The 27,195-nt window shown below is 40.6% G+C and overlaps 2 protein-coding genes across 3 annotated transcripts in view; both read right to left on the bottom strand.

The window, feature by feature from the left end:
* The window catches only part of STK38L (serine/threonine kinase 38 like), a 129,116-nt gene that overhangs the window by 97,887 nt on the left and 4,034 nt on the right, over positions 1 to 27,195 (bottom strand). The window contains exon 2 of one of the 2 annotated variants that reach the window (XM_033117952.1): positions 25,435 to 25,531. The exons of the other annotated variant lie outside the window; for it this stretch is intronic. The gene's annotated coding sequence lies outside the window, so the exon portion shown is untranslated. The remainder of the gene's footprint in view (positions 1 to 25,434; positions 25,532 to 27,195) is intronic. 2 annotated transcript variants of the gene reach the window in all.
* LOC117029003 (small nuclear ribonucleoprotein F-like) lies at positions 17,336 to 17,596 on the bottom strand. The gene has a single exon (XM_033117957.1). The coding sequence runs from the start codon at positions 17,594 to 17,596 to the stop codon at positions 17,336 to 17,338; it is 261 nt and encodes an 86-aa protein (XP_032973848.1).

The raw sequence follows: 27,195 nt of genomic DNA, 5'->3' as shown, positions 1-27,195 counted from the left end.
AAGGACTCTTGGGGGCCTGGCTACAGGAGACCCGCGCTGCTCCCACCAGGTTCTCAGCCTCAGGAGTGTGATGTTTTTCCAAACAACCTGGTGAGGCTAGAGCTGCTGAGACAGGTCTTGAGGGTGAGACTAATCCTAAAGTGGACACCCAGCTGTCAGGCGCTAGGAAAGGCAAAGACAGAAAACAAGGTGCCAACTCCTACGTAACGATGTATAAGACTTTCCTTCTAAATGTCCCTTGTCTCCGTCTACTGCTCTATCATCCCTGGTCATTTTCTTACACAGCTCCTCCTGCCTATAATCCATTTTCCTTTCTTAGGTGAGCAGATCCTATACCTTCTGACTTTTCTAAGCCAGAAATATTTGGTCTTAACTTACAACCCATTTCATGTCATGTTCTGGTTATTTGCTTACAGATTTCCTCAACTGTACTGGACTTTGGACCATGTGTTTTGTATTTTTATAATCTCTCCACAATGTACAACATAGTGCTAGTAGGTTCTTTTTATTAGTCATAACCTTTCTCCTTTCTTTTAGTTCAGGTGTCTGCAAATTATAGCCTGTGAGCTAAATCCAGCTATCTACCTGTTTTTGTAAATAAAGTTTTATTGGGACACACCTATGTTCATCATTTATCAAGGCTGCAGCTGCTTTTGCTCTAAAATGGCAGTGTTGAGTAGTGACAACAGAGATCTTACAGCCTGTAAAGCCAGAAATAATTATTATCTGGCCCTTTACAAAAAAGGCTTGCCAACCCTTGTTCATTTTTAGAAAGAAAAGCGATTCGCCCCTTGGACTTAATCCATCAAACCACTCACTGCCTTCCCTCTAACCTTATAAAATTTGCAAGCATTAAAATTATGAAGTATTTTGAGAAATATTCATCATAAAATAGAATCTCAGCTCAGGAAGTGTCAGGTATCGTTAAGGGGCCTGTAGTAAGCTCAGCTACAACCAAAGAAGTGTCTACAAACTTGTCATAAATAGTTACCACTGAAAAATAATAAGCTCACATTTTATACTTGTACATAATTTTCTCTGAGCTTGGATAATATGAATCTATCATTTGTGTTCCACCCCAGTTGGAATGAGTCTCTCTTCCCTCAGTGCTTCCAGAGTACTTCATTCTCTCTCTCCATTAGAGCATCTATTTCAATTGACCTAGTGTTCATTTCTTTTCACAAGTGAACTTGCAGACTAGGGTTATGAACATTCTGGCGGTAAGAAACTCTTTAGCCCAACTCTGTAGCCTCCATAGGGTTTTCCCAAAGTAGGTGTTCATAAATGGTGAGTGAACAAATGTCATTAATGCAAGTGTGACAAATAGGTTTACAAAAACATTGCTCTTGTGAAACCATAGCAGAGATTCTCCATTGTGTGCTTCACACATACACATTTTCTATCCTGTTTATTCTGCTTATATCCCTGTTTAATCTGTTCATACATGTGTATAGAAAGGAAGTCACCTCAAGAATGCCTACTATACAATAACGCTCTATTGTTTAAAACAAAATAATTCTCTTAAAAAGTAAATGCCTTGTCTGGGGTCAAGCAATTTTCTCAGGAAATTAGCATTATTGTGAACCGGAAAGCCCTTCTAGACTTTGTTTCCGTAACTATTCACTTCACTGTTACACTTTATCAGGAAATGAACCCTATTTAGCAATTCAAGTGACAAACAGATGATCCAATAGACCTCTGGTTTTCATCTATGTGAAGTAATACTCATAGTCCAGGCCCAGTGAAGTCTAACTGGAAAAACAAAGCATTCCTAAGGTACTTAATTTGACGTTGTATAAGTAAAGCTCTTGTTTGCAAGGTGATAGAAACATGGCTTGATAATTCAAGGCTCAGAGAAGGGGAAGGAGGCAGGGGTTGCTGGTTCAGAAAATCCAAGAAAGAGGTGAATAACCAAATGATGGGGAAAAACTAGGATGCAGCTGAGCCTCTGAAATAATGGGAAACAGGAATTGGAAAGCTGCCCGAGCTCTTTCTCCATTTGGAATCTCTGCTTCTCTAACATGCTACCCTTGTTCTGTGTGGATCAACCTTCTCTACCAGGACGACACCTAACCATACACGACTCCTTTTTTTTCTTTTTTTAAAATCATACAACTTTTTTTTTTTTTTTCCCTAGAGAAAGACAGTCTCTCTTTTTTTAACTAGAAAAATCCCAGGAATAACCTTTGGGCCCAGGTTGGATCAAACCCAAGAAGAGATAAATCTTATAAGGAAATGATCCTCCTGACATAGCCTTGGGGATAAAAGAGGGATGGAGGATGGAGTAGAGACCGTTCCTAGGGGAAAAGAGCAGGGAGGGTATTGGGTTAACAGTTCCATAGATGTTGTCCTATTTACTAACAAATTCCTGAACTTCTGGAAAGACAAAAAAGAGCTAGTGAAGAGCCTTATGCAGTATATTTCACCTCAGAGAACAGACTTTCATCAAAGTAGCTCAGGTACCCCTCAGCTAAAGGCAAGGAGAGGTAAAATGTTCACATACATTTGAAATACAGTCAGTGACCATAGGCTTCCCATTGGAGGTCATTGAGAAAAACTGACGAGAAGCACTTAAACTGTGTAGCACCTGAAATGGACCCTTCCAGTAAATACTGTGTGGGGGGTGGGGTGGGGTGGGTCTGGTCTGTTTTCCTAATGCAAAAGCTAAAGTTCTGTACTAACTTATGGTTTCTCCAAGTCCCGCCCCAGCTAAAAAATACATTGCCTTCGTGTACACTAGAAAGCCATGCCTTCCTCCAGGCGGACCAGCATCCATCCACCTCCCTAGCTCCATGCCAGGACTCCTGGTGGTGAGCATTGAATTTCAGCCTCCACTGACTCCTAAGCCAGGAACGCTTGTGCAGGGTCCAAACTGCACAGGCGTCTGTGGGTAGGCAGGCTATCCCTTCTCCAAAAGCAAGGACTTCCAACATCGTACAAGTGAGACTCAGGTAATAGCTTTGGATTGGTGATAGGAGACAATAGCGGGGATAGTAATAATGGCTGCATTCAAAGGAATCTAGGGACAGACAACCCGCCTCTAGGATTGGAGCCAGTGGGACATCTCTGGGAGTGGAGAAACCAACGGCAAACTCTGGGGGCTGAAGAACAGCAGAAGCAGCACTAGCTTCCGAGGCTCCTGCAATGATTCAAGGAGCAAGAGTGCAAGGGCCCCTGCTTGTTTCTCTCAATTAAAAGCAGGGCTGTTTTTCGTTTCAAATCAGGAATGTATGAAGCAGAACGCCTTTAGATGAAGCTTTCTTGTCTCCTTTTTTTTGTCTTTGAAACAGTAAAAATAAGTCCCCTTTGAAGGGGATAGTTGTATCAGGATTTAAGGAAGCTATCCTTAGAAAAAAGTAATGTGAAATTATCGGAATGCCAGTTTTATAAGGTTGTATTCCAACCCCCATTGTCTCAAAAGAGTGAGAAATCAGTCCATTTGGGGTGGATGCCCCCCAAAAAGGTAATGGCACCATGAAGCAGGAATAGAGGGAGGGAAAATGATGAAGGTCAGGGTCTGGGGGTCACCAGAATCTGGGTGTGCCTTCTAACACCAGTTGGAGATCAGCATTCACCCTGGAGGTCCTGATCACCCTGGGTGATTAGATACAGTTCTGCTGCCAGGGGTCCTCATGCCAGCACCAAAAGCAATGGCCAGGATAGAGGAGCCATCATCCCGATGCTGCAGTCCAGGAAATAAATGCCCAGGCAGTCGGCCGCTGTGCTGTGAGAGCCCTGTTTATTTTTGTGCTTCGAAGGAGCCGCCCATGAATGTTCCAGTCACTCCGTGAGTCACACTCTTGTTCCCCAAGAGCTGTTGAAATGCTGCATCCATTCCACGCTCTGCATCCATCCCACCCTCTCCCCCTTCTTCCTGCACTCCATCTGAGACATGGCTCACCCATTCCCCTGTCTGTGTATGAATTAGGGGCTGGGCTGGGTCTCATTCTCTGACACTACAATAGAGCTCCAGGTTTGCAGATGGCAGGGAAGTGGAAAAGAACTGGGTACTAGTTATGTGAATGTGTGACAAAAAGCGACATTTAAGTCACTGAAGAAAAGAATGGATTATTCAAAAATGTGAAAATTGACTAGTAATTAGGGGAGGAAATATTAGATAATTACCTCATTGCATGTAAATAAATTGTAGATAAGCCAAAGATTTAATGTAAACATGTTTAAACATTAAAAAAACACACACACAGGAAAAAATGTTAAACAAACAATGTTGAGTACAAACAACTGAAAACTTCTGCGTGGCGAAAAAAATCACACATAAGGTTGAAAAACAAATGACAAACTGAGGAAAATATTATCAACAATAATGCAAGACAAAGGGTTAATAGCCATGATGTTAAAAGAGCTTGTATAAATAAAGAAAAATGAAAACTCCATTAACAAAAAAAAAAGGGCAAAAGTGACAAACAGGTAATTAAAATGTAAATGGTCAATAGATATATGAAAAAATATTTAACTACACTAATATTGAAAGAGGCAAATTAAACCAATGAGATGATTTTCACCTGTCAGACTGGCAAAGATTGTAAAAAAAATTCAAATAGTGACAAATAGCTCAAACTCAAATAGTGACAAGGTTAAGAGAAGCATGTGCTTCGTGTTTTTTCTGGGAGCACTGTAAAACAGTACTTTTCCAGAGGATAATCTGACAAGAAGTACATACTCTTTGATGCAACAATTCTACTTGGAGGACTTTACTTCAAGTAGATACTATACAGGTTTGAAAATATGTATTTACACTTTGTTTATAATTTTGAAAAGTAGGGAAAAATGTCCCTCAGTAGGGGCTGGTTAAGTAAATGTGTTACAGCATCCATGGAATACTATACAGCCCTTAAAAAGAATACAGTGGTTCCTCGGTTTTTGAATGTCTCTGTTGACAAACATTTCAGTTTACGAACACCATAAATTTTATGAATCTATGGTATCACTAGACAATAAAATTCACGCTAAATTTTTGGTTTTAGGGGTTGGTTTTAAAGGTCTGCAACGGATTAATCTATTTTGCATTACTTTCTATGGGAAAATCGGGCCTCGGTTTTCGAATGTTTCAGAACTCGAAGAGTCTTCTGGAACAGATTATGTTCAAAAACCGAGGTACCACTGTATGTAAATCTATATTGACACAGAAAGATGGCTTCAATTATTGGTTCTTTGCAGCCCAGGCCATTCAATTGGATCTTGCCTTCTCAGCAATGTTTAACTCAGCAGATTATTTTCTTCCCTTGGCTTCCATAGATATCTAATTCTTTTAGTTCTCTTCCTTTCTCTCTGGTTACATCCCCTCAGTGTCTTTATTTACCTCTTAAATGATGCTGTTCTCACCTGTCCAACATTCTCCACCGTGGTCTTCCGTACTTCTAATTACCATGCCAAGGTGGATGAGTCCTAGATCTATAGAAATAGCCCAGATTTCTCTGCTGAGCTCCAGACCTCAATATGCATTTGCTTAACACAGATACTCAATTCTGTCAGTTTGGCCAAGTCATTAAATTTCCCTTAACTGGTGGCTCAGGTGGTTGGAGGGCTGTGCTCCTAATGCCTAGGTTGCCGGTTCGATTCCCATATGGGCCAGTGAGCTGCACCCTCTACAGCTAAGATTATGAACAACGATTCTCCCTGGAGTTGGGCTGCCATGGGTTGCTGGAGCTCGGCATGAGCTGCCACCCGCTGCCATGTGCTGCACGAGTGGCGAGAGCTGCCGTGAGCAGCTGATGACTGGCGACTGAAGCTGGGGGGAGCGCAAAGCTCAAAACACCAGCATGGGCCAGGGAGCTGTGTCCTACACAACTAGACTGAGAAACAACGGCTTGAACTGGAGTGAGGGAAGAGGGAGGCAGAAGAAGGGAAAAAGAAAAAAAAAAGAAAAGAAAACTTCCCTTAACATATGTTGAAGAAGATGAGATGTTGGCAGATGCAGGAAGAGGCAGAGTGGTGAGGCTTATCTCACAGTAATTCCAATAATCACAGCCCTTATCCGTAGCAAAGAGGAAGGGCTTTCTCAATTCAGTACCTTTTTTGGGAATATCTCACATCACACCACATGGCCAGTTACTCACTCCACCCATCTGATGCCTGCCCAGCTCTGCCTCCTATCACTGGCACATCCTGTGCTTGCTGGAAAAACCAGGGAGACCATCCCAACTTCAGCTTGTCTGCTCCTCAGCTGGAGTGCAAGGCGACATTTGTCTCAAGGCTCAATGAAAGCAGTCAATCCTAAGGCATCATTTCAAAATTCTGCTTAATTGTAATTGTTCTTGATAGGTAGGTAATGGTTCTCTTTGCTCCCTAATTACTATAGGCAATAGGAAAACTCTGAGACTTGGAAGAAAGGGAAAACATAGAAGAAAATAGCTGAAGAAAGTTCATAGATAATTATATTAATACATACATCCATGGTTATATGTACCTCACTTAGAGTGTGTGTGAGTGTGTGTGTGTGTGAGCGTGTGTGTGTGTGTGTTTACCACCAAGTTACTATTCCTATTAGAAGGAGAAATAAGGGAGTATTTATCTAACAGTGATTCATATTATTATTATAATAGGTTTTAATCGGAGCACAAGCAAATTTGCGTTGCCTTAAATAGTATGGTTAAAGTCTCTGAAATGAGAAATCTTAGCTTGGAATCTTTGTGTCAGCAGTGAGCAATTTGTGTTGTCTAGTCTGCAAGTCTCAAAGAGCAATTATTTGATTTCCAAGCCTTAAACTCATTTATCAGTTGCAGTTTATAAACTTGATGCCACAGTTTGGGAGCTGATGTCATGCTTCCTGCAGGGTGGTTTGGAAATGATCCATACGGGATTCATTTTCAATGGAAGAAGTGAGAGGCGTGGAATAGAGACAATACCTGGGCCTCTTCATCTGGGGAAATTTGGGCGTTTGGAAATACAGTGTGTCTCACCTCAGAGTTTGATTTTAAAGCTCTATGTTTGCAGAAAGCACACAGAATGGACATGTTTAGGACAGAGATCTTGTTTTGTTCACTGGTAGATCTTCAGTGCTCAGAATATTGCCTGGTGCATGGCAGGATCTCAGAAAATTTTTGTTGAGTAAATTGTCAATACTGACACTGTGCAAAGGAGAAAGAAAAAAATCAACACGTATTCAATTGTCAAGAAACCCCACGGCATTCTGGGTAACAACGTCACAACTCACTTAGTCACAAAGCCTGCTGGGTCACAGCAAAATGTAATAGAGGGGAAGGAGAAACCAAGAGTCAGAAGAATAAGGACAGAGGGGACAACCAAACCAGCTCTGGAAACTGTACATGGTCCAAGACCAGCTTGTATTGGGTTTGGGCAGGTTGGTCTAATCTGGAGGGCAGGGCATCACAGTGGAAGTCCCAGGGACAGGCTAGAATCAAAGTCAGATGGATGGAGAGCAGTCCAGTCCTAGCAAAACCCATTCAGTGGCTAAAAATACAAGAGAAAGGATCTGGTCTTATAAGGGAGGGACCTGGCAAGAACTAAACAGGGTGAAAGAGTCCAAATACCTGCAAAGAACTGGAGTGCAAACAATGGAATCAAAGCCCACACTTAGTGGGCTAACAGAGTAGATGACTAGGGAAGGCTGTAACCTGGTAGGTCCACCTGGATGTTCCAGGCACCCAGCTTTCTAGGGCGTCCTTCTAATAATTCACTAACTGATGGGCAAGGGTTCATATAGACAGGGCTAAGCCTACAGGTAAAGGGAATCAGATCAGCTCCCTCATTGTGTGCTGCCATGGTGTCTTGAATATGCTTTGGGGTAACACTCATCGCACTTGCAATTATTTCAACAACTTTTGTTCCTTGGTGGTGCAAGGGACTGTTTTTATATTGATTATCACTATATTCCCAGCACCAATACTTGGCACATGGTAGGCATACAGTATGAAGGAGAAAGAACGAACCAGGGCCTCGCTATGAAGAGGCTTGAGAAAGCAGACTCTGTAACTGACTAGACTTATATTCCAACCGTATTTCTCACTCTTTCTACCTCTTATTTCCTTGCAATGGCCAGGACTGGCATAATGGAGATGGAAGGAAGACCAGAGTCATGACCTGCCTTGAAGATCAAAGCTCAACATGGCAGCTCTACCATGCTGTCACTTTTGTTCATGAGCAGCACCAGATTTTCTGTTGCAATTATACATTTGTCTATTTGAATAGTGTATTTTCATACCAGCATTGTCTTCTATATTAAAGAAATCAAGTAAAACAGTATGAGTTCCAAGGAGAGGAAAAGTGAAGAATCAAGAAAGAGAAAAAGGAAAAGAAGAAAAGTGAAACATCCCATTACCACTTGTGCCAGGACTGGATTTGGGCTGCGAAATGCCCCACCTCTCAGTTACTGCCTCCATCCTGCCTTTTCCTGACTTCCACTCTCCACCAGCTGCAGCTGTGATGAACCACCACCTCAGGAGAGCCATCCTAGAGACAAGGCGCCCTGCCCACCACATGCCAGCACAATAGCCACCTTTGTTCTGATCTCCTGGCTTCCACACCACATACATTAAAGTTCTGTTGTGGTTGCTAACCTTTTACGGCTTTTCTCCTTGTAGCCTGAGTATCCCAATCCGTGAGTCCGAGCTGGAAGGTCTTACACTCTAGAGTAGCTCTGAAGCCAAAGTTAATACACAACTGAAAGAAGGGTGATGGTCGGAGAGAAAGACTCTCTGTGTGTATTTTTAAACTAATAGGAAAAACATTATAAATAGAATCCTGACAGGACAAAATCCCTTCCAACGGGAAATTGTAAAACAGTTCTAAGAAATACCAAAGAACGTAAACCGCCTCAGAAAAGCCAAGGAATGACATCATTACCTCTAAAAAGACTTGATATCTGGAAAAACACACACACACACACACACACACACTCACACACACACTGGCCAATAAGCAAACAGATCATGGGAGCATATCCAGAATGTGGGATACTTTGCCTCATGTTTTTAAATCAAATAAAAATAAAGGATTTCAAGCAAAATCCTAAGGGGGGGCGCGGGGAGGAAGGGCTTGGAATTAGCAGAAGAAATGTCCAGAAAGAGAAGCTCTAGTATATACAGAAAGGGCAAAGAATGTCAGTATCCCATTCAGACGTATTAGTCTCTTAGAAAGGAGGGGATTTTACTGTTCCTCCTAACACCTTCTTCTGATAAAGTTAGTGTTCACTGGGGTCCAGAGGGGAAGCAAAGCAGTTAGAACTTCCTGCAAGGTCCACTCAGTGAGACAGGTGGTCTTGGACTCAAGCCCTGGGCTCTGTTACCAGGTTACTTTTCTAGGAAGTAGAACGCTAGTTAGAGGCTCAGACGTAGAGCAGGACAGACAAGGCACCAGTGGGTTGAAATACATTTTAAGAACTTCATCAATACAGCAATTACCCTCATGACACTTTTTATTGGTGTGGGGTCATGCTTTCTTTTTGAATGACAAAGCTAATCCAATACAGAAATCTCTAATTATTGTTTAAAGGAGATATGAACACACTCCCCATAAGGTTACACAGTATAAATGCAAAATACAGTTTATTGGGGGGGAATCTTACAAGCAGAGAAATAGCAGAGCTCACACAATCCCCTGAGTATCTTCCCCCAGGAAAGTAAGCTTAGGCTGAGACTACACAGATCTATGCGAAAAACCTGCTGCTATGCGAAAAGCCTTCTTTAATTATGAGATAGTATCTATCTCATAAAGCTATTAGGAAAATTAAGATAATTAATACTGATAAAATATGTAGGACACCTAGCACGCAGGAAGCTTTATATTTTTTTAAATTTAAAAACATGGATCACATGCCCACTGTGAACCAAATGCTGTTTTAGGTGCTGAAAATACAATGGTGAACATGGAACTTCTAGTCTAGTAAAGTGACAGATCATAAACCAACAGACAACACAGTGTATAATACAATGGCACGTTGTAACAGGTACTCCAAAGAAAATAGAGATGAGAATGCTTTTTTACGTCAGCTGGTAAGGAATGCCCGCTATGAGGAGATGATACTTGCAAAGGTCTGAAAGGAGTGAGGACACAAATCATAAGGCTATTGAGTGGGAAGAGGATTCTAGGCAAAGCAAACAGCATATACAACGGTCCTGAGGCGGGATCATGCTTGGAATGTTCCTGAGAGAGAAAGAAGACCTGTGTGACACAGGGCATGTGAGCAAGGGAAGACAGTAGGAAATGAGCCCGGAGAAGTAGACGGGGCCAGTTCACACAGAGTCTTGTAGGCCACGATGAGGACTTTGGATTTTGTTTAAGATTAGCTGGAAGCCATTGGAGAGGATTGAACAGTGAAGTGAGATTGGCTGATGTGTCTATGGAAGGACTGTGAGGGTAAGAAAGAAAGCAGGAAGAGTTGCTAGGAGGCAACACTCTAGATGTGAGATGCTGGTGCCTCAGATTAGGTAGTGTCAGGAGAGGCAGTGAGAAGTGGGATTTGAAGGAGGAAGTTCTAAGTCTTGATGTCGGGTTGAACACAGGATGTGAGAGAAAGAAGAATCACTAAAATATTTGTTTGAGCAACCTGAGAAAGAATAGTGTCACCATTCATTCAGGAAGGAGCCACGGGAGTGAGGGGTATTCCCTAGTTTGGTCTTGGATGTGTTCATTTTTAAATATAGAGGTGACATGCAAATCCAGTAGGCAGTAGCAATGAGAATTTGTAGTAGGACATTTAATAAAATAGTGACGGTGGCAAGCATTTCCTGAGACACCGTTGAGGGCCCATATAGAGTGTGTAGCAGGATAGAAAATTAGGAGCCACTTTGCCCAAGAAGAGGACTGAAGGAGAAATGGTGACACAGAGGCTCCGAGGCCTTTCTGGACTGGTGTGGAGGACTGCATTATCCAAGTGACAGTGGCACAATTTGGGCAGGTAACTCCAGTGTCTCCCATGTTTTTTTCCATCTATAGATTCTGAGGTTCAGGTTGTGAGACAAAGGTAAATCACTTAATATTTCTAAGCATCTTGTTTTTATCAGTATAGTCATGTAGACTAGTAATACAAATAAGAGCTAGTAATTACTAAATATTTTTCCATGTGCCAGGCCCTGTACTCAATACTTTACAAGCATTATCTCCTTTAACCTTCACAGTACCTCTGGGAAACAGATGTCATTTTACTGACCAAAAAAAAAAAGAAAAGAAAAAGAAAACAGATTTGGAGAGGTCAAGTAACTTAAGTAACTTGCCCCGGGTCACAAGTGGTTAAAGGACGGACACCAGGATTGAAATCCAGACAGTCTGACTCTAGAGCCTGCTAAATTGTTCTGCTTCCAGCCCTCTCACCGTCGGATAAAAATGCCCCCTCACATGTGTATTACATTACAGAGCACTCTTGAGAAGCAGTGGCATATTGAATTCAGGATGCCTTGTGGCAATAGCCCCTGGCCAACCTCAAATGGGGGGTGGGCTAAATGGTGCCCCTCTTTCTCCCCCCATGGACATTAGGGTGTCCATAGCCTAATCTCTGGAACCTGTGACTGTTAAAGTGCAAAAGAGATTGTGCAGATGTGATTAAGTTGGAGGTCTCGAGATGGGAAGGTTGTCCTGGATTATCCAACTGGGGCCGATGTAACCGCAAGGATTCTTCTAAGAGAGAAAGTAATATGAAGATGGAAGTAGAGAGAGACTGAGATTTGAATATGCTATGCCGTTAGGTATAAAGATGGAAGAAAGATCCATGAGCCAAGAAATGCAAGAGAAATAGCTCTAGAAGCTGGAACGGCAAGGAAACAGATTCTCCCCTAGAGCTTCCAGAAGAAAGCAGCCCGCCGGCACCTTGACTTAGCCCAGTGAAACCAATTTTGGATATCTGGCGTCCAGAACTATAAGAGAATAAATCTGTGTTGCCTGTGAACTGTAAAGTGTGTGGTAATTTTTTATAGCAGCAATAGGAAACTAACATAAACGGGATAGTGTGGCAGGCATGGAAGCTTCTGGATAAGGACCTGAGAGAAATCTAGAGTTGGCGAGGTGATGAAAGTCCCTGGACATCTTCAAGGGTAGGACAGTCTGTGAGAAATTGCTAAGAAGTAGCCTCCAGCTGAGGTGGCTGTAACTTCTAACACAGCTCGTAGAAGGCCGAACATGTATTTAGTAGGTCAGGACTGATTCTCCACTACTTAAAGGTGTGCTGAATCAAAGCGACTTTTGCTACTCTGACCAGGCTTTCCTCCATGTTGAGGACCGACACACTTCCACCAGGCGAGATTGGGTCCCAGATTTTGGGGGTCCAGGAATGGCACCTTGGCTCAGCACCTAGCACAGTGACTTGTACAGAACAAGCCTCCAGGAAAGTTTGTCCCTCGTTATCTACTGGACAGTGTGGCTCAGAAACAAGAAACACATACTTATCCACCCACATATACACATATCTCAGAACTGAGACAAATGCTTCCTCACTCTAGATTTCTAAATCAAGTCCTGGAAAAAAATTTCTACTCAAACTTAAAGGATTAAAGAAATTAGACATGGCGAGTGGCTCTGATTCTAAGGAAATTCACACCATTTTTCACAGCTATCCAGACTCATAAGCATTCTGCCCACAGAAGTAAAAAGTGTCAACATTACCAAAAACAAGTTATCACCATTCCTGATTCATCACTGGCTCAGGGCTAACTGCAAATATATATTATAATAACTTAGTTTTAATCAATCATTGTGTAACTAACTGAAATACCAATGCCCCACCATTTTTGAACTAGACAATCTAAATTTCCTAAATGGCCCCTGTAAAGGCAGCCTTCCAAAAAATTTGGAGTATTGCTTAATTTGGAAAGAATTATTCACAGAACGACATTATAGCGTTTCCAAGCAGTAAGGGCATTCAGAGAGCTTCAAATACTATTGGTTTGAGTGACACTGAGTCAGAACGGAATGGGTTCTGGCCCATAGTCATCGAAATTTACAAATGAGACACCAGATACAATGTCATTTTTTATTAACTTTTTTTCCTGATTATTAAAAACAGTGCATGTCATTGTAGGAAAATTTAGGAATGCAGAAAAGCATACAATAAGAAAATACAAATCACTCATTATAGAACCACCTGGATATAGAACTATTAGCATCTTACTGCATTTTTAAATGTATTTTATTTCCAAAAATATCTAGTGTATATACTAATGCATATGTGCTTTCTTTTCACAAAATTCAGATCACACTGAAACAAGTACAGCCTGAATTTTTATTACATCACAAATATTCTCAAGAGTCACTAAATATTCTTGAAAAATCTGAGTTTACTGGCTGCATCATATGGATTTTACCATACTTTATTAACAAGTCTACATTATTGGATATTTAGATTGTTTTTCCAAGATTTAATATAGTCTTGTACTTAAATTCTTGAGAAAACTTGTAATTATTTCACTAGCTAAATTCTTAAAATTACAAGGTTAGAGGTTAATTTTAAAGCTTCTGTTACAGAAGGGTTATAAGTTTACATCCCACAAAACTTATACCCGTTCTGAGTATTATCTTGTTTAAATTAAAAACTAGGACTCAAGAACAAACAAAAAGATTCCAATAGTTATTAACATGCACATATAAGGCCATGGGTGATCCACTTTTCTTGAATAGACAACTGAAAATTTGGCCATGGAATTTTTGGTAGAGTTTGACATTCACAGGCAGATTTTTAAAAAACATTGTTGTCCTTCTTACTTCTTTGTTCTGGGGTGTGTGTGTGTGTGTGTGTGTGTGTACACTCAGCATCAATAATTTTTATAATCAGGAAGACAAATCCTCAGTTATAAACATGAGGATATGCCTTTAACTCAATAGTTCTACAGATTAAGGCTTGCTGGATTAGTATATCTATTTATACACATCATTCAGAATTAATATAATAGAACACAATCAGAATATTTGCTTTTCTACATGTCTAGTGGGATCCAATGAAAAACTTTTGTGTGTTTATGGCTTTTTGCTTGTTTAGTTTATCAAAAGATTTTTTAACAGAAAGAAAACAATGTACCAGCATAATTATGAGGCACTTAGATAGTGCTGCTTGTTTTCCTTTGCTTGAAATGGGGGAGAAAACAATTTTTTTCTACTAAAAGTGTGTTAAAAACCCAAAACCTTCTTTTGACCCTGCACACTCCCCTGTCTCTTCTACTGTCTCTCTCTTCCTCTATGCATCCAGACTTTTGAGAGTGGTCTACACCTGCTTCAAGCCTTTGCTTCTTCAACCTCTGGTTCAGTTCATGGTTGCAACACAGCTCTGTCCCAATCACTCTACTAAAACGTGGTTTGCAAGAGTAATCAATGACCTACTGTTGAGAAATCCAGTGATCCCTTTTTGTCCTTATTTTAGTGGACCTTTTGCTGAATGTAATGCTGGGGACTACTTCTTCTTTTCTGAAATTCTCAACCTTTGGCTTTGGTGACACCATACTTTCCTGATGCACCTTAAACTTTTCTAACCATTTCTTCTTGGTCACCTTTAGCAGTTCGTCTTCTATTGCCCACGTCATAAATCTTAATGTCTCTGTTGTTGGTAAAGAAAGAAAGAGTGGCCATTCTTTTTCTGCGTGTTTGCATCTTCTCATCCACAGAATAAAAACCAAACTACTCCACCTTTATCTCCTAGTACTCTCTCCTCTCCCTTTACAATGAGCAGCTTTAAGTCCCTCCCTCATCGTACTGTTTCTGGAATCAGTACTTTTGCTAAGAAGCTATCGCTATGTGGAATGCCCTCATCTGCCTCCCGTACTCCCTTCTTCTGGCTAACTCTATCTCATCATTTGAGACTCAGGCTAGAATGAACATCCCCTACGAAAGCTCTACTGACCCCCACCTCCCCAACCAAGATTAGGTGAAGCATTCATTTTTTTGTGTTCCCTCTGAATTCCAAGTTTTCCTCTATCATTGCATGTTGTTTTGCTTTGTTTTGCTTTATGCATCTGCTAGGTTGTCAACTACTTGAAAGTAAAAACCATGTCTTATTCAACTTTGAATCAATTCCCATGACAATCTTAGTGCAATGTTGAGACCAAGCAGCCATGGGAAGTCCACGTGGAAGATACTCATCACCCTTGGCTGACAGCCTTAGCTAGCTGCAACCAACATTCAGTACCAACTTGCCAGCCATGTGAATGAACAATCTTGAAAGTGGGTCCTCCATCCTCCAGGAGCAGTTGAGCCACCCAGATGACACCAAATGGAACAGAGAGATGAGCTATGCCTACCAAGTCCTGACCAAATTGCAAAATCATAAGCAAATAAATAACTGTTATTGCTTTAAGCTACAGATTTTTAGGATGGTTTGTAATATGCCATTAGATAAAATCAGTGTTGACTAAAGTCAGTCTTTGTGACTTTTCCTCCTTTGTTAATTGTATTGCTTTCTTTCACTTAATTTCTTCATACTTGGATATTCCCTTGTTCAATTTTTGATAATATACTTTAGTGATTAGTTAGGATGATTTCTTGATATTGAAAAGTGCTGTGGAAAAATACACATATTTGATGTATGTAGTATTCCTAGTTTTCAGCAATACAATAATCATTTTTCATTAGGAAAATACATTTTTTATAAAACTTGTCCAAAAAAAAAATATACCAGGTTGCTTTTGGTGCAGTAAGAAGGAATTTATTAGAGAGAAATATAAAGGCATGTGAAAGCTCATGTGCCTCTGAACATATCTTATTCATGTCAGGTGGAGATTGACTGTGTTTTCTAAGTCCGTGAATGGACTTCTTTATAAAAGGTAATCTCCCTAATGCATCCAGCCATGACAACTAGGATTGCCAACCATCTTATTTCTGTCTTTTTGAAGCACTTCAGCATACAGAGCTCTAAGAGCTGATAAGATATTCCATGCTGTAAGACACTAGTAGGATAAAAACTTCCTTCTATTCGGAATTGCTTTTAAATTTCTGACTGTAAAAAAAAAAGAAAGAAAAGAAACACAAATCCTAGGCAATACTAAATTCAACATCAGGTCAGGTCTGAATGTTAATAATTCATTTTAATCATTTGAATATATTTAGTACATCATTTGACAACTTTCACATGCTTGATATTTTAGAGAACGATAAGCTTTAAACTAAGCATCCTTTCATCCTTTTGCCTTAAACCCAAAGGACGTCTGTAGGTCTACTCTTCACTTTCAGGAGGAAAGAGACTCTTTCGAATCAGCTCTATTCACATGTTGGCAGTAAGCCATCTTCCTGAGTCTGCATTTTATAGCCTATTAATATAAATATCCCCACTCCCATTATTGTTTTCCCTTTCTAGGAGAGATGTAGAATTTCGCTTTTGAGTGAGAATCTCCACTTGAAGTTGGAAATTGACATTATTATGTATTTGGCCATGTTATTCATTCAGCCAGTCACTTGCTATGTTTCAGGCACTGTTCTGAGAATGTTTACATTTGGTCATGAACCGAAGAGACAAGATCTGTTCTCATGGACCTTACAATTTGGCGGGCGGGGAGGCAATTCAGTCAATAAAAAAAGAGTGAACAAGGTAATTTTAGGTATTGCTATGAAAATACATAACCCAGTAATGTGCTAGAGAGTGTCTGGGGGGCTACTGTAGATTTGGTGCCCAGGTTAGTCTCTCTGGGGCCGGGGGGCCTATAAAGGTAAGCCATTCCTCTCCTGGTCTGACAAGGAGGGATTGAGAAAACAAGTAGAACATCCCTACGTAATATTTGCTTGAAAGGTCTTCTTCGGTGGTAGGAGAGATGGGAAATAATCTTAGAGAAATTCTTTTGATGGGAACTGACTTTTTTTTTTTCTCTCATTTCTTCTTGTTGGAGCCAGGAGAGGAGATGTCAGAGCCCTGGATTTCAGGAAGCAGGCAGCTGCCACAACAAATTATCGCAAACTGGGATACTCTCTCACAGTTCTGGACGCTAGAAGTACACAATGAAGGTGCTGGCAGAGCCATGGGCCCTCCACTCTAGGGAGGGATCCTGCTTGGCCTCTTCATAGCTCCTGGTGGTTGCCAGCAGTCCTTGGTGTTCCTTCACTTGTGGAGCCTAATTTCAATCTGTGCCTCAGTCTGCACATGGCCTGCTTCCCTGTATTTCTTCTGTTCTTCTGTGTCCAAATTTCCTTCTATGTATAAAGACACCCATCATTGGATTTAGGAATTACCCTAATCCAATATGACTTCATCTTAACTTGATTACATCTGCAAAAACTCTATTCCAAATAATGTCCAAATAAGGTTCTGGGTAGACATAAATTTTTTGGGGGGGACACAACAAATCTGTAAGATATTGATGTTCCTATGACTTCCCCAAAATAACTTGCTTTTTAAGTCGGAAAACAAATTTTTATTGTTTAGAAATATATAAAAAATTCCCCACAAAAGATGCTATTCTCTCATTTCCCTGTTTTCTTCTTCTTGTTCAATGCCCCTGATATAAAGGACATTATTACACCTTATTAAAACTTCATCCAGATGTCCAGACAATGCTCCATCTATGTATTCTTCTGTGTTCGCAAGCTGCATGTTCATGTAGCTATTTATAGATACCAGGTCGCCTTTGTACTCCATTCCCCACTTCAGTTTCATCATTACTGGCTTTCCTGTTAATCCACTAAGGAAAGGTTTGGGATTGAGGGGCAAACTCATCATGACTATGGGCAAATGCTGCAGGTTACAAGCCTCCAACCCTGCTGTCATCTGTCCCTCGTGACTAGAGCAGCTAGAGCAGGGCCAGAATCGCTGTGCTCCAAGAGAAATGGCCACCAAAAAGCCCAAAATAACTTTTTTGATTGGTATGCTTCATTTGGAAATAACCCCATAAGAGTGTCACATATCAAACACTTGATAACTCAGCATGAAAAACCCAAATCAATTACTCAATGTCCCTCTCCTTAACTTCTATTTAAATCCTATACCACGACCCAAATACACACTGTCTGGGGCAAAGTAGACATTCATTCACTCACATTTACTGAGCAATTACTATGAACCAGGCACTGGGTTAGGTACTGGCTAAATGTTAATTTCCTTTGCTTTCCTAAATAAGTATTGCATATTTGCTTGCTGGTCATAGCAATGAAATTAGCATGAAAGAAATAAAATTCTGATGACTGATCTAACAATTTCACCAAAGAAAGAATCACTTTAGTTCAAAACTTCAGAAAAGTCACGCTACCTCAAGATCTTATAAGAATTCACCTCCAACTTTCTTTAATTTTGAATTTCCCTTCAGGCATAATTCCTATTGTATAATGTTCTTGTCTTCTTTCCTTTCTCACCTTTTCCTCTAATCTCTCATCAAAGAGAGTCACTTACTATTAAGTTCGGTCAACCACACATCATTTGTTATATTTACCAAATAAAAGTTAGATGAGTAATTTACATCTATCTTATAAGAGCTTCTGGAATGAATGTTTAGGCGATTGCTTGTGAACATACCTGATATAACTTGACTCACTCTTCTTTTGCAATTATGGACACCATAATATTTTGGAGAAGAGAGCAGAGTGTGGTAAAAGACTGGGCTTTGGTATCAGGTTTGGCTTTGAGTCCCTACTCTTCCATTTGCTGCTTGAGTGAACGTACGCAAGTTAATTTTTTTTTTCAGCTGGAAACCATAGCTACATTTTTAGACTATCGGGAGAACAGTCTTTGAAAATTGGCAAACACTAGGAACTTAAATCATGGACCCTATTACTATTATTCTAGTCATGCCTAGTAATCCACATAATCTCTTGGACCTATTTATGGTTGCTTCTGACATTTCTACTTTTGCCTGTTTTATATCAGCTATGAATGTGCTTGTAAATATAAACCTAGTGTATTCCAAATGCAAATGGGGGAAAAACCCAATTAAGATTACATTACATTAAAGTGAGTGTGCTGGAATTCAAACTGTGAGATACTAAACAGATTAATTACCATGGACTGTTGGTGAGGTCATAAACCCAAAATAATTTGGCAGAGCTAAACCAGACTAGCACAGACAGACTTCTGAACTGGCATTATAGCACAAAAGGTAGTTCTCCTTATGCCCAAATATAGATGTTGACTCATGCAGTCTGGGTGAAACATCTGAGGAACAAAGTGATATCATCCAAGAAGGCAGGATGACATCATTCTGCAAATGTTTCTCGTCTGTCTGGCTTTTGGCATTAGACCTTTTCGGTTTCTATCAGTTGCTCTTAAATGCTACCCTTCTTGAGTGAGATAACATCAGCTCCTGCCTATCTTTAAATTTCCTGTACATTATAAATATTTTTCCATATCTGACACAGTATTTGGTTTTCACTCTGCTCATTTTGTTGAAACTGGTCTCAAAATAGTCCAGCTGCCCAAATCCAATAGATTCTTTTTAGCTTCTTTCCCACTAGAACTATGTATAGTGGTTGACACTGCTGATCAATTCCTCTTCCTTGCCCCACTCTATCTTTGCTTCCTTAGACTTGTCTCCTGATACTCTTAATTCTGAAGATCACTTCTTACAAGGCTCCTTCACTTGTTTCTCTTCCACAGCTCACCCTTAGACATTCTCCAGAGCTATTTCTCTGACCACAAGCACCCTTGGCAAGCTTATCTCCTAGCTTCCTCACTCTCAATCACTGCTTCTGCAATGACCTTCTCAAAACCAAACCTGTTCAGGTCACTTTCCAAATGAGAACCTTCCATTTTCACTGTCACTTCCAGGATAAAGTCCACACCCTTCATAACCAGGTCTTAGCAAATCTTTTGTGCTTCATCTCCTAACAATGAGCTTCTCTCCCTGTGCTCATGCCGTGTCTTTAATTCTCCACTCTCTGCCTCCAAAAATCCTGGAGATTCTCTGAGATCCTCTACAATCCAACTCAAATGTCACTTCTGCAAAGTCTTCATTAGCCTCTTCCTCCCCGCCACCCTGATGCAATTAGTCACTTCCTCAGTTTCTACAACATTTTTTGGCATACGTATAGTACTTACCACAATTTATTACTGTCTGCGCTGCACTAATTTGTCTGTTCCCTGAGACTGTGACTTCCTGAGAACAATGACATTACCTGCTTTGTCTTATTAGTCACCACCCCCAGCACAGTGCCTTGCAGGTAATCACTTCTCAATAAATAGCTCTGCATTTGAACTGAGTCCATTTTTCACAGATCAGTCTTATAATCAGGTTCAGTTGCTTTGCTACTTAAAATATGAGAGAGAGAGAGAGAATTTCTGCCGTGAATTCAATATATTTTAAGCCTTATTAGGCTTTCGTAGCAAAACTCTTTTCCACTTTCTATACATAATTAAACTGTGGGCAAAAGAAAAGTGTTCCAGGTATTTTATGTACAGCCAGCTCCCAAGTCAGCTAGATTCCAATGCAGAATCAGAAAGAACCAGAATGTTGATTCTACTCTATGCAAATAAAGAGCCTAATGAATTAAGTTGAGTAAGCTCTTCTAGGATACCAGGGTATCATTTAGTAAATTTCTTCTCCTAGGAGATTAAACAGGGCCTGTATATATAACAGATGCACATGAGCTCTAATTTTGTTGAGCAAAATAAATGGTTACTTAAAACTAAGTGTGGATCAACTTGAATGTATCATGTCGCCATCCCAGACAGAAATAAAGCTCATTACAGTGGTAGTGAAGAGCACTGTTTTTCTCCTTTCACCTGCTCTATTCAGTCAAGATCTACTTCACCAATGCTCTCTGAATAGGAATATCTAAAGGAGTTCTTTAGCTCAGGATTTCATAAAGGTAACAGAAACATCTATTGTGAATGTCTGAATTTCTAGTGCTTAACACAGATGCATACAATTTACAATATATATTTCTATAAAAAATAATGGACAACCCATCCTGAGTAACAGCAGGTACATGTCGAGCACCGGCTCTGCACCTTATATGGACTGTCTGATTTCCTCACAATCACCCTATGAGATTGGAACTGTTATTATCTCCATTTTGTAGATGAGGAAACTGAAGGGCAAAAGGTCAAGTCACTTCCTAATGTCACAGAGCTACTGAGCAGTGAGCTAGGAGTCAAAGACTAAGTCTGACTCCCGTGAATTTAGAGCATAGAGGATATTTTTTATGTCAGTTACTAGCACCTGTTTATGGAGGGCATGACGACAGCCCACAAGCAATGTAGATAGGAAATGTGACCAGTTAGGTCTTAATCTTTATGCACTTTCTTCCAGCCCAGTCTTAAGGACTGAGGATCAGTTATGAGTACAAGAGACTTCATTTCTTTTTGAAGTGGAAAAGGTAGTGGGAAAGGGAGAGATGCCAAGGAAGTTAAATTATATGAATGCACAATTTGCTGCTCCAACTCCAGCATATAACCATGTGTGGATTAAGCAGAGGCTGTGCTCAAAATCCCTTAGGTCCTTCACAGCGGGTCTGACTGCACTTAGCAGAAACAATTCTGCCTTCGCCTGGGTCTCTCCCCAACGATCCCACGGGAGCTCCATAGCATGGAGCCCAGGGAACTCTAGTACACAGCTGTCAAGCACTGCCATGTAGTCACTTCATTTATATGGACATATCTTTGTAAACTGACATCTCTCTTTCACTTTTTCCAGTGTCTAATGGAAAAATACTCCCATATTGCTTTTGAAGTGGAAAAGTCAAAATATTAATTACTCATCTACCCTACTCCATTCTCAGCAGAAATGTTGAAAACAGTGCTGTGCCCTTCTACTTCCAAGATCGGCTATCTGAGAATATTTTGTCTCAACTACCAGTTCTTATGCTCCTGGTATGATCTGAGAAATGTGGCTTCCTACATTTGTCCTACATTCCATACATTATGTCCAAGAATAAATGTAACTGTCTCTCAAAAAATCACTTAGAGGCTATCATTTAGAATAGAACCACAATTATTATTAAATGTAATAAAACATTCTATTAGCTAAAATTGCACTTGAAAAATCTTAGATGGATTATTAACAATCATTCACAATGATGGTATAGCAAAAACACAAAGCATTTGATAACACTATATTGCTGAGGGTGTGAGAAGACAGACGTTCTCATGTATTGCTGGTAGGAGTATCAATTGATGAAACTTTTCATAGTCAGCGATTTGGCAATATCTATTGAAATTACAAATACATTTACCGATGATTCATTTTAGCCTTGTTTTGTAACAGCAAAAATTGCATCAATTAATAAGGTACATACTATGTAAATGAAAAAGAGGTTGAGAAAGCTCTATTGATGATATTGAATGACATCTAAACTGTGTGTGTGTGTGTGTGTGTGTGTGTGTGTGTGTGTGTACTGTGGTGGGCTGGTAAATGTTCAACCATCAGCTCCTCAAGTGTAGTTCCATGAATGTTGACTGACAAGTAAGATGAAAATAAAACACTGAAGATGTATTCTGGAGCTTCACTGGTTCATTAATGATGTGCGTGACTTCTTTGCTGAGCTGGATAATAATTTCAAATACTGGAAGAGTATTTCCTCAATTTTTTGTTATATTCACAATAACAAACTTTTAGGTTTAGTTTGTATTAGTAACATTTTTACCATTATTTTTAAGTCTAAATAATCAATGAAACAAAAAACTAAGTCCTGATTTGTACCACTTGCTGATTTCTGTGGTGGAAATACTCCCACAATGGCCAATTTCAAGTTACCAATGTGATATCACTGAATACAGAGTTGGCAAGAGAGGCACAAACCTATATGCACATTGATATGTAGTGTTTCCACCATACAGATCAGTAGATGCAAATGATCTCAAGACACACAGATAATGGTCAAATTTTGTAAAATAATTATGAAGGGATAGATTTTTAGTATTTATTACCTTTTCATAATTTAATTGTAAGTTTATTGAAGTTACTTTTTAATAGTGGCTGTGTTTAATAACCAACTCAGAAAGTTCTTGAAAATTTAACAATTGGCGCTCATGAGTCGGTATGAGCTGGTAACTGTGTCCCACCAGGAAACAGAAAACACACTGAGATGAAAATCTGAAGAAAATTCAATGAAGTGACTATTTACAAAGGTCTGAGCAAAGTTTGGAAATCTGTGAATATACTAAATACTGACAAATCTGTGAATATACTAAAAATTGTTGAATTGTACACTTTAAGCTGGTGAATTGTCGGTTATGTGAATTATATCTCACTTTTTATTTTTTTAGAGGAGAGAGCCACTGAGGCTCCCAGAGACTAGTGATGGCAGGAGGCCATTACCATCCCTATATCTTATGGGCCAACAGGAGGAACAGTGTTAGCAGAGCCCTGTGAGAAATAAAGACCCAGAAGAGCAGATCCCACAAGAGCTGTAGCTATAGAGGGACCCAGTCAATCCCCTAATTATAGCTCTAACGCAGAGGGAATGGAAGGCGGGGAGGGAATAGCCCAGGCTTTCTCCTTGCCTGCCCTTCAGTCTCCTATTGATGCCTCACATTGGACAAATTCAACTCTCAATCAGAAGGTAAGGGAACCTGGGTGGTGCTTGGATAAGGGCCAACTCCCTAGGGCACAGAGCAGATCCTAAGGGGCAGATGATGGATCTGAGGGTAGAGAATGGCCAGCACTCACATGTGTAGTCCACTTAAAAAAAAAAAAAAAATCACAGAGGCACATGAAAAGATGTTTGCAATATAAAATGAGAATAAGTAAGTTAAAAAAGAAAGTCTTGTCCCATTTCTTAAAAAGTATATGCATAGGTGGACAGGTGGCTCAGTTGGTTAGAGCGCGAGCTCTGGGCAACAGGACTGCAGGTTCGATTCCCACATGGGCCAGCAAGCTGCGCCCTTCACAACTAGACTGAAGTCAATGAGCTGCTGCTGAGCTCCCGGGTGGGCAGATGGCTCAGTTGGTTGGAGCGCGGGCTCTCAACCACAAGGTTGCCGGTTCAACTCCAGCAAGGGCAAGGGGTGGTGGGCTGCGCTCCGTGCAACTAAGATTGAACGCAGCACCTTGAGCTGAGCTGCTGCTGAGCCCCCAGATGGCTCAGTTGGCGCCCCCTGCAACTAACAATGGCGACTGGACCTGGAGCTGAGTTGCACCTTCCACAACTAAGGTTGAAAGGACAACGACTTGACTTGGATGAAGCTGATGAGTCCTGGGAAAAACAAATTACTGTTCCCAATTAAAAAAAAAAAAAGTCCTGGAAATACTCACTGTTCCCCAATAAAATCCTGTTCTCCATTCCCAATAAAATCTTTAAAAAAAAAAAAAAAAGTATATGCATAGACAACAGTCTGAACAGCTTATGTCTTGCACGAGTTTTCTTCTAAGAGCCTACATGTATTTTCTGATTTTCTATAACATGTATAAATGCGATATTTAATAGTGCCACAGCAAAGCTCACGTAGTAGATCCTGAAACAAGAGCTTGCGTGCAGTTACTCGATTTTCATAAGCAATCCCAGGAAATAGGAGTGGGAATGTGGAACAGCGAAACTGGGATGGAATGAAAACCAAATCAAAGGAGTGGGTGTGCTGTACAGCTGATTGTCACTGTGGGAAACTCAGGTGTTCTCTCTAGAAATCTCTCTAAAGAGCCTGGTAGAATGAACCTAACAACTAACTGTCTGTCTGAGGAACTGAAGACAGTAGGATCTATCACGACTCCCTTCCCTATTGGTCTAGGCTGTTAAGTTCCTCCTGTTTCCAGGTTTGCACTTTTGTCAGAAGAGCTAAGAAGGTTGCTGCAGGCATCCCACTGGCTACAACAGAGAAGCCTGGGGGCAGAAAGCCAGAGCTATGCAGAGCAGCTGAAGTGAAGTGCTGGAATGTAACTGAAGAAACAAAAAGCCAATTCAGAGGATGAGCATTGGGACACCAGAGCTGTACCTTATATAGCTTTGTATAAAGTTTAGAGATTGAAATACCTTGTTCTTCAAGTCGTGACTTTCTTGTTAGTAATAATTAGAACATGGTGAGACCCAAGCATTTCTTTCTTTTTCTTTTAGAGTAAGAGCTGTTGTAGTAGAAAAAGCCAAATGGAAGCCCCTGAAACTACCCACGACCACATCCAGCCAAGATAGTAAATGGAACTACACAGGGGCGTCTAGATGCCTCATAGGGGCATGACAGAGAACAGAGCCCCCCTCAAAGATTTAAAGAGTGCAGGGGTGGTGGTTCCCCTTTAATTTTCATTCTGGCATCTACAAAGACCAGAATGTGAATGGCTGTGTATTTCCTATTTGAATTGAACAAGGGAGTAGCTGCTGGGCTGGATGTGATAGTTTTACTAGAGCAGATTAACACAGCCTCGAGTATGTATGTGGCTAAGTTTGTTTCCATTATCAATCAAAAGGAAAAATCAAAAGCAGTTTTCATTCACATGGAACGACAACAGTATATATTCACAGGATCGCCTCAGGACTGTGTTAGTTCTCCCGTTTTCTGTCATAGGGAACTGTTCTATCTGGACATTTCACAAAAATTATATCGGCCCACTATTTTGAAGATACGTGTTAATGAGCAAGATGTGTCATATACTCTAGATGCCTTGATAAAACACGTATAATGCAGACGGTGAGAATTACCTTTATGAAGACCCAGAGGCCTGCCAGATTAGTGCAGGACATGCAGGCATATCGCCTCCAGAGGAAAGTGCAGGTTACTGCATCTTTCACTTCCTACCTGTAAGAAAGAAGCACACCACTTGTTAGGCCTCTATTTTGCTTGCAGAATATTCCACACTGAGGCACGTTGCTTCAGTCCATTTATAAGGTTATTTAGAAGGTTGCTGGCTTTGGAATGGAGCCCAGAAAAAGAGAGGGCTCTGCAGCAGGTCCGGTTTTCAGTAAAAGCAGCCTTGCTGCTTAGTTCATACAACCCAGTAGATCCCACGGTAACGGGGTACCTGTGCAAGAAAAGATGCCATGTGAGTTCTCCGGCAAGTTCCAATGGGAGGATTGCAATGCAGACCTCTGAATTTCTCAAAGCAAGGCTGTGCCATCTGCTGCAGAGAACTGTAATTTGTTGAAAATGCAGCTCGTGGCAGGCCCTGATAGAGTCTGAGTACCTCCCATGGGACTTCAAGTGACCCTGTGGCCAGAACTGCTCATCATGAGCTAGATGCTCTCAAATCCCCAAGTTAGAAAGTTAGGTGGGCCCAGCAGAAAACTGAGTTTTCTGTCAGTTTTGAGGCCATTTACAGAATAAACATAGGTCAATGCTCAGAATATGTCACTTTGACTATTTTAAATTTAGAGAGAGAATCCTCAGATAGTGAAACCAAGCAATGGTACCCCCAGAGGTTTTCCAAGCTCATCTCTTTGTCATGTTTACCATGTAATCAAACTGTCTTTTGGCCCAGCAGAAGTGCAACTAAGCCACCCGTTTATGTTTCCTTGATCAGGCTTAAGTCTGACTATTTAGAGGTTTTCAATTGACCCTTGTCATTTCACTTTCTTTTGGACTATACAGAATGAGTCTGGTTCTTTACATTAAGTTTGCTGAACTGTATGGTTTGTGAGGGCAGCTACTAGAATAGAGAGAAATTGCCTGTAGAGATAAATTTCTGTGATATAGAAGAACGCTTTCCTGATCCTACCAGACTTCTCCCTCTTCTTGACAGAGCAGTGGAGGAGAATTACACCTCACTGTGGCACTAGTAGCAGCAAAGTGAAGTCCCAGAACAGTCCTTTTGAGTGACAAAAAGGGAACGTGATGAGGTGTTATGGAGACCAAGTCTTCCTTGAAACAAAACTTTCAATGAAATCTAGCAAAATAATGTTTTCAGTTTGGCAAATTTAATTGTTCTGTAGTTGCCTCTGACTTCGTATAAGTGGCCTGAACTAGCGCTAAAATGTATGATGTGATAAAATACGATATGCCTTACTCCTGGTGGTCACTTATTCTGTTTGTGCTCCCTGCCCTGTTCCACCTGCCCTGGTTAAATTCCTCTCTTCCTCCTAGTTCGCCTCGAACTGGCCTTATTAACTTGTCAGAATTAAGTTTTATGCGTTGTGCTGATAGTTTTAAACAGAATTGAGAACTCCAGGCCCTATAATTGTAACAGCAAAAACAAAAACAAACAAAAAACTTACCCCTAGGAGGGCAGCCTCAGTGAGGATTAGAATGAGCCTTTGTTCTTCCGCAGAACAACTAATCTCTCTTGCTAATTTTGCCATCTGTGCAATCCCAGAGACTTCTAAAGAGTTCTGTTCTTGGAGCCTTTTTTTAGTTGCCTTTAATATCATTGTCACAGGCAGCCAGGCCTTTTGCTGGTTGTAGCTGCCTGTTTTGACAGGTTGCTTTTAGGAGAATCTGATTTTAAATTAATCTTTATATTCACTAAC

The sequence above is a fragment of the Rhinolophus ferrumequinum genome, chromosome 10 (assembly GCF_004115265.2).
Source record: "Rhinolophus ferrumequinum isolate MPI-CBG mRhiFer1 chromosome 10, mRhiFer1_v1.p, whole genome shotgun sequence".
Taxonomy (NCBI): domain Eukaryota; kingdom Metazoa; phylum Chordata; class Mammalia; order Chiroptera; family Rhinolophidae; genus Rhinolophus; species Rhinolophus ferrumequinum.
The sequence above is the reverse complement of the archived record's forward strand: the minus strand, read 5'-3'. Positions and strand labels throughout refer to the sequence as shown.

Coding starts and splice junctions, on each gene's coding strand:
- LOC117029003 (XM_033117957.1), bottom strand. CDS start 17,596: ATGAGTTTGCCCCTCAATCCCAAACCTTTCCTTAGTGGATTAACAGGA.